Source organism: Acanthisitta chloris, unplaced genomic scaffold (genome assembly GCF_000695815.1).
Source record: "Acanthisitta chloris isolate BGI_N310 unplaced genomic scaffold, ASM69581v1 scaffold739, whole genome shotgun sequence".
Classification (NCBI taxonomy): domain Eukaryota; kingdom Metazoa; phylum Chordata; class Aves; order Passeriformes; family Acanthisittidae; genus Acanthisitta; species Acanthisitta chloris.
Window position 1 is genome coordinate 4,342 of NW_008692864.1, and position 7,526 is coordinate 11,867.

Below are 7,526 nucleotides of genomic sequence, written 5' to 3' on the forward strand. Positions count from 1 at the left end.
TTTTTTTTTTTTGCCTTTTAAAAGTACTTTATCAATTGCTTGCTGATGGGAGCTCTGAACATTCGTCAGTGTTGCCCTAAAAATCCAAGCCCTAAAGGAGCAACTTTCCTTTCTTTTGTTTTTCTTTTTTCCATATTTTTCCTTTTTTTTTTTCTTTTGGACTTTTTTTTATCCTCTTCTCATGTTATTTATTTATTTTTTTTTTTGTACATCTCTTAGGCTGCATCAGTAGGACTGAAGGTTAGTTATGAAATGAACAGCTAACCCTTGGTTTTGTTGGTTTGTATTTTTTTTTGTTGTTGTTGTGGTGGTGGAGTTTTTTGGTGGGTTTTCTTGGGAAAAAACAAAAACAAAAAACTGCAATGACTTGAAGTTGAGAATGTGGATACCTCCTCACTCACACACACTCACTCCTCGCCTGAAAATCCTTCACCCCCTTGGGCTGGAGATCCAAAGCTCCATCTCTCTCCAGCAGCCAGACCTCAATGAGCACCAGTTGAGCCCAGTTTGACCTCTCTTTCAAACTGGTCCTTCTCCCTTCCTGCCTGACCACCACAGAGAAGCCAATCCTGGGCTGGTGGGAGAAGAGTTTTGTGTATTTTTGCTCGTTGCCTGGACAGAATTCCCTCCTGGTTGCCTCTTCCCGGTGCCAGGTCAGCGCTGCTGCTGGCAGGATTTTCACTGTGGTGTGTTTCAAGCCTCACTCACTCACCCTCTCATTCCCAAACACTCAGCATCCGTGCACACTCCTCACTTCTGGGTTGGATCAAAAGATTGGAGATTTTTCCAGTGGGGGGCTCAGGTGTCTTCCCAATGGTAACAGATCTGTGAGGGGGGAAAAGGAGCTGTCAAAAAAAGGTTGTGAAGGGAATTAGGAAGTACTGGAAGGGTTTGAAATACTTGGGATGTGGTAACTTGGAGTTATGGTTGGAGTTGAGCTTAAAGGGGTTTTTACACCTCAAAGATTCCATGATTCTGGGGGAAAAAAACCCACCTCAAAAGCCCAAAAATCCCAAGTTCAGGAGGAGAAAATTGACTTGACAGAAATAAAGAGAGAAGTAAAAGAGACACCAAGGAATTTCAAGGTAGGTGACAAAGATGTAACACATCATCCCAAAGGCAGATCCTCCCTTTAAAGGCTGTTTCAGTGGAATCATGGAATATCTCAAGTTGGAAGGAGACTCAAGGATCAGAGTCCAACTCTGCTCCTCACAGGACTGCCTAAAACTCAGCCATGGGACTAAGAGCATAATTCAGGTGGTTCTTCAATTCCAAGGAGGTCCGAAGAAATCACCAGGCTTCAATTCCAGCAGGTTTGGAAGGGGCAGGATAGTCCCCAAGGAGCACAGGGGACAGACAGGAGGGAGAAGGATTTTATAGAGCAGGACAAGGGGGAATAGGTTTAAATTGCCTGAGAGCAGGGACAGATTGGATTTTAGGAGGGAATTCCTCCTTGTGAGGGTGGTGAGGCACTGGCACAGGTTGCCCAGAGCAGCTGGGAGTGTTCCAGGCCAGGTTGGATGGGGTTTGGAGCACCCTGGGCTGGTGGAAGGTGTCCCTGCCAATGGCAGAGGGGGGGATGAGATGAGCTCTAAGCTCCTTCCAACCCAAACCAATCCATGATTCCCACACAAACAACCCTCCATCCATCCACGTGGAACTGTTTCACACCATTTCCTACTCTGGATCTGTCCTGACAAGACAAACCCACAGCTGGAATTTCTTTACAGCATAACCAAACAAGAAACAACCTCCTGGAGAACACTTTTTTTGAGGATTATGCCTCTTCCAGGCTGAGTTTGGCCAAATACCTAATTACAGACCAGGAAGAGAGGTGAATTTCAGCCCTTACCAAGCTTGATTCTTCAGTTTTCTCAGCTCTTTAGTCGCCCAGGTAGCAAGAGTTTTTGTTTTGTTCGTCTTGGATCTCCTCCCTTCAGTTAGCAGTTCATGGATCATGGGTCTAGCTTCTACTAATTTCAGAACATCCTTCCCAAAGGCTGTACACAAATCTCTGCAAGGATGGAGAGAGAGAGCGAACTAGAGAGAGGTTTGCAGTGCCACAAACAGCTGTGCCAGCACAGCTCTTTGCTTAGCACAGAGAGATGTGACTCATAGATAATGTCCTTTGGAAAATGCTGCATGTGGTCACTGATTCCAGGAGAGTTCAACACTTTGCTGTGATTGAGGCTAAGAGATGGTCAATCTCCTCTTCAAAGCTTGATTTGCACATCAGCTCTCCCTTGAATTCAGCAGGGAGGTTAAAACAGCCCAATCCAAACTCCTCCATGCTTTAAAGGATGGGTTGGGGTGGTTTTAAACCCTTGGAAAAAGCCTAAATCAGGAATTTTTCTACCAGTTCGTTCTACCTCCTGAGTTTTCACCCTATCAGAAACCTCCAGAACCATTTGACACATTGAGACAAACACCCAACACTACTGTAACCCCCCCAGAACTGCTGGTAAAGACTTCACAGAGGCAGAAAATTGCAGCTCCCAGGACTTCTGTGTGTCCTGAGCCTGCTGGAACAGGGTGGGGAGGTCTTACCCTATGAGTCCAGCAGCACATGCCACCACTCCATCCGTGTGATCCTCATCCCCTGCGATGTGGTCGATGTAGGACAGGATAAATTCTACTCTGGGCTGCACCAGCATCACATCAGCTGCAAGGGAACAGCTTGATCAGAGCAGAGGACATAGAATATGTGTGACAGGACTCTGTCCCTAAAGGGATTCTAGTTGACCCCTCAAAATAGGCTCAATCTCACCCAGAAGAGCTGCTCTGACAGGGAGGGGAGATACTGCCAGTGAAGGGATCTAAACCCATTCCCTGCTCATGGATGAGCAGCTCAGTCCCAAAGGGGAGGGAATGAACAGGGATATGCCCAGGGATGTGACAACCAGTGGGAAAAGGAGGCTTAGAGGAGATCTTGTTGCTCTCTCAACCTGGAAGGAGGTTGGGGCCAGGTTGGTATCGGTGTCTTCTCCCAGGAACTAAAGGAAATAGCCTCAAGTTGCACCAGAAGAGGTTTAGATTGGGTATTTGGGAATATTTCTTCTTGGAAAGGGTTTTCAAGGATGGGAGCAGAGTGCCCAGGGCAGTGGTGGAATCACCATCTCTGGAAGTGTTCAAAACCATGTGGCTGTGGCCCTTGGGGACATAGTTTGGTGGGGACATGGCAGTGTTGGGTTGACAGCTGAAGGGCAAAGGGTTGGGGACTAGATGATCTCTAAGGTCCACTCCAACCGCTTAATATTCCATGATGATTTTTAAGCTCTTTTCCAGCCTTACTGACTCCATGGTTCTCCCACCAACCTGTCCCAGCAGAGCTGTTCCCACCCCAGGCCAAGGTACTCACGGTGCACGTTCTCCTGGTCTCCCTTCAGTCCCTGGATGATCCCAGTGTAGGCCTCCAGGCATCCCTCCCTCAGCTCATTCAGGTAATCCACCATGTCATAGTCAGACTGCAAAGGCCACAGGAAAGGGAATCAGCCATTTGGGGGTTGTCCTATTTCTGCTTGGGATTGGCCTTAATATTTCTATTTTCCTCTGCCAACCTCTTCCTCCTCCCAGTCACTGCCACCACCAACACAGACCTGCAGCTTCCTCCAGCCAAAAGAGGCCCCAAAGGACATACAAGTCCAGTTTTCCTTTCTGTTTGGCTTGCAATGATCCCACTCAGCCTTCTCATTGACTTCCCAGGCTCTGGGGAGCATTTCCAGGAGGAGAACCCAACTCCAAACACCCAACATGCATCATGACATGCACAGCCTGTAGCTCAGGGTACACCTTACCTTGTCCACCTGTGCCTGGGAAGCTTGTTGGAGGGTGTTGAGCACCACATCAAGGTACTTCTTGAACTCCCCTCCAATGGCAAGGGCAATGTCCCCAAACACTGAGAGGATCTGAGGCTTCACAGACCTATGAACGTTCTCATTCTGGAAAGAGATTTCAACACAACCACGTTGAGCTGTGTCTCATTTGGAAGGGGGAAAGAGCCAATAAATGAAGCTATTTACTCCAACTGTACATCTTTGCCCCCAGTACATTTGGATTCTAGTCAAATAGTAAGCAAAGAGAGTTGTCAAACAGGAGATGTTCCGAGCATGCCTAACACTTGTACTTCTCCCACCTCCCACTTCCCTCTCAGTGTGCAGCCAACTGTTACTAACCAGTTAATGAGGAGGTAAACACTCACCCCCAAGTTCTCCAGGAGCAGCTGCATAACCTCATCACAGAAAGGCAGGATGTTGGATTGCAGGGCTCTGCACAAGTCCCCAACCAGGCCCACTGCAGACAGACAGACCTGCAAATAGAACAGCAACACCCACAGCTGAGTCAGTGGCCCACGCTCCACACTCAGGGATTTGGCTCATTCCAGCACTGAGAGGTTAATTAAACCAAGGGGAATAATGACCCTCAGAGCAGCTGAGGAGTCTCTGGGTGGTTAAGCATTGGTATCACAGAGCTGGACCATGGGTAGGGCAGGACATTAGGTGCCACTGAGGTGATGGGGACTTGGTTTGGATAAACCCAACCCAATTCAGCTGCTGGGTGGTCTCACCACCCATGGTGGCATCAGGACTTGACATTCCAATGGGAAATCACAGCTAGGAACAAGCTCTTTCCTCATCAAGGCCAATAAATGTGCAGTGTCAAGTCACTGCTGGATTAGAGTCTAAATTCTGTAGGTCATTAGACTCATGGAATGATTTGAATTGGAAGGACCTTAAAGTTCATTCAGTCTCACTCCTTGAAATGGGCAGGGACAACTTCCACCAGCCCAGGTTGCTCCAAGCCTTATCCAATCTGGCCTGGAACACTCCCAGGGATGGAGCAGCCACAGCTGCTCTGGGGGAAAGAAGTGTTTGATCCCTACCTGGTACTCGGCATAGTTCTTCAGTCCAATGCCAAGGAAGGGTTTGAAGGCATCCATATACTTCAGGAACTCTCCACCTAAGACTGTGCATGGAAAAGATTCCAGTTAGGAAAAAAAAACCAATCCAATTTATGACATATTTGCAGAACAAAGCAGAGAGTCACCATCACATCCCACCCAATCCCAGGGAAAATCACTTCTCCACTAGACAACACACAGGAACTGACAGTGAAACGTGTCCAAATCCACCTTGGACTCAACAGATTCCAAAGTGTCCGATGCCTTGTGGATTTCTGAAGCCAAACCACCCTCTCCTGAGCTCAGGAAGGATGCTGAGACCCTTCAGAGGGAGAAGGACACGGTGAGACCCTTCAGTCAGGGTTGGGCTCACACATTGCTTTGCAGCAGCTGCAAACTCTTTGCCTTTCCATATCACTTCCTACCACAACAGCTGGAACATCTTCCTTAGGGAACAGCTGCTCAAGCTCTTTGGAGCTGTACAGTTCCAGCAGAGTATCCTCAGGGGGGTTGTGTTTGAGCAAGATTTAAAGCAACTGTTTCTGCTTTCCTCTGCCAACTTGTGCCTCTTCCCAGTCACTGCCACCACCACCACCAACCTGCAGCTCCCTCCAGCCAGAAGGGACCCAAAAAGGACACACAAGTCCAGTTTTCCTTGTTGCTTGGATGGTAGTGATCCCACTCAGCCTTCTTATTTACTTCCCACTCTCCTCAGGCAATCCCAGTGAACATTCCCAAGAGCAGGCAGAGAGGAATCCTCCAAAGGGACAACTCCAAACATCCAACCCTCACTCTGCTGCTCTTAGGAGGTGTCCTGTGCTCTCAGAGCAACTAGGGATGGATTTCTATCAGGACCAGGTCCTGTCACTGCTCAGCCCCTGCCCTGCCAGCCAGGAGAACAGCCTTGGCAAACAGGAAAACTCCAAAGAGCTGCTCCACATACTGATGTTCTGTTTCCAAACCACACGTGGCTTTGTTGAAGACCATGGAATAGTTTGGGTTGGAAAGAACCATAAAGACCATCCAGTTCCAGCCTAGGTAAGGCAGGAGGGTTCAGCAAGGTGACATCCAGGCTTTCACCACCTCAACTTTCTCAGTTCCTGGAGCTCCAGGTGACACCACAGCCACCACCTTCTACACTTGAACCTCAAGCTTAAAAGCTGCCTGGAATTCCACAACCCCCATTTGATTTCACTTCACCCATTCCAACATTGATGAACAGGAGCAATGGCTGTAAATCCACTGTCAAACCAGCCCTGACTCTCATCCCTCAGGTAATGTTCAATCCATCCTGCAGCAGCTCCAAGGAAACAGGTTCCACTGTGCTGAGCACTGGGTAGAGGAGCACCAGTTTATGGGGTTTTCTGGGGGAATTTGCTCAGTTATTAACTGAAACCAAACCATTCCTTCAGGAAACACAACCTGGAGCAACAGGCCAGGCTCAGCTTCGCATGGAGGTGGAGATCATGGAATGGTTTTTGGGCTGGAAGGACCTTAGAGCTCAGCTTGTTTCAACCTCCTGCCATGATGGGCAGGGAAACTTTCCTCTAGCCCTAGTTGCTCCAAGTTTCATCCAACCTGGACATGAACACTTCCAGAGATGGAGGAGCCACAGCTTTTTCACAGATGGAGAGCTCATGGATGGTTTGGGTTGGAAGGACCCCAAAGCTCATCCAGTGCCACCTCCTGCCATGGGCAGGGACACCTTCCACTAGCTCAGGTTGCTCCAAACCTCATCCAGCCTGGACTGGAACACTCCCAAGGATGAGACAGTCACAGCTTCTTCACAGATGGAGGTGGAGACATCATGGAATCATGGAATGGGTTGGGTTGGAAGGACCTTAGAGCTTATCCAGTGCCACCCCCTGCCAAGAGACACCTTCCACCAGCCCAGGTTGCTCCAAGCCCCATCCAACCTGGCCTGGAACACTTCCAGGGATGGAGCAGTCACAGCCTCTCTGGTTTAGCTGTCCCAGGTGTGTGAAGGTCACAGCAAAACCACCACGAAACGATGGAGATTTTTTGCCACACAGGCCATAAAAGCAGAATCCAAGCCCACTGTGCCCCAGCTCTGCCTCCCCCCACACCCATCCTGACCTTCCACCAGGGTGCTGACTGCCATCAGGGCATCCTCCTGCACACCCCCTGAGCCTGCTGTGCTCTGGAACATCCTCAGCAGAGATGCCATGACCACGTCAGAGATCTGCAGAGCATCCTGGTGCTGCACCTTCCGGAGCACGTTCTGAGGGGGAAACACCAACACATTCCATTCTTTCCACATCTGTGGGGCTGGATGGAGCCTTTCCCACCCCTCCCAACCCTGTGTGAGCTCTGAGTGCTGGTGACCACGTTGGGGTGGGGATGAAAGGAGCTGCTGTGTGAACTGTGCTGCTGCCAAAATGTGCTTTGTCAGGGCAAAGTCCTATTCATTTTGGCCTCATCCAATTTTCCAGCCACAGAACAAGCTGAATTTACCTTTCCTGCTGCATAGGCTGTTCTCCCAGCTTGCCATTTGTAAGCTGGAATTAAATGTGACCAGCCCAAATGTGATCCTAGGAGGGGAAGAAAAAAAAAAAAAAAAAAAAAGGCCCTTTTCTTCCCCCGCAGGGCCAACTTGCATGGGTTGACA

At 49.1% G+C, this 7,526-nt stretch overlaps 1 protein-coding gene across 2 annotated transcripts in view; it reads right to left on the reverse strand.

Moving 5' to 3' along the window:
• Positions 1-762: 762 nt before the first annotated feature.
• Positions 763-7,526, reverse strand: part of KPNB1 (karyopherin (importin) beta 1) — a 23,241-nt gene continuing 16,477 nt past the window's right edge. Inside the window, exons 12-19 of one of the 2 annotated variants that reach the window (XM_009082807.1) lie at positions 6,995-7,139; positions 4,880-4,962; positions 4,199-4,306; positions 3,795-3,938; positions 3,359-3,464; positions 2,548-2,662; positions 1,853-2,014; positions 763-825 (exon numbers count right to left, since the gene is read on the reverse strand). In XM_009082807.1, the coding sequence (XP_009081055.1) occupies position 825; positions 1,853-2,014; positions 2,548-2,662; positions 3,359-3,464; positions 3,795-3,938; positions 4,199-4,306; positions 4,880-4,962; positions 6,995-7,139 (864 nt within the window). In that variant the 3' untranslated portion in view covers positions 763-824. Of the gene's footprint in view, positions 826-1,848; positions 2,015-2,547; positions 2,663-3,358; positions 3,465-3,794; positions 3,939-4,198; positions 4,307-4,879; positions 4,963-6,994; positions 7,140-7,526 lie in introns of those variants that run through there. The other variant, XM_009082808.1, reaches the window with a different exon arrangement.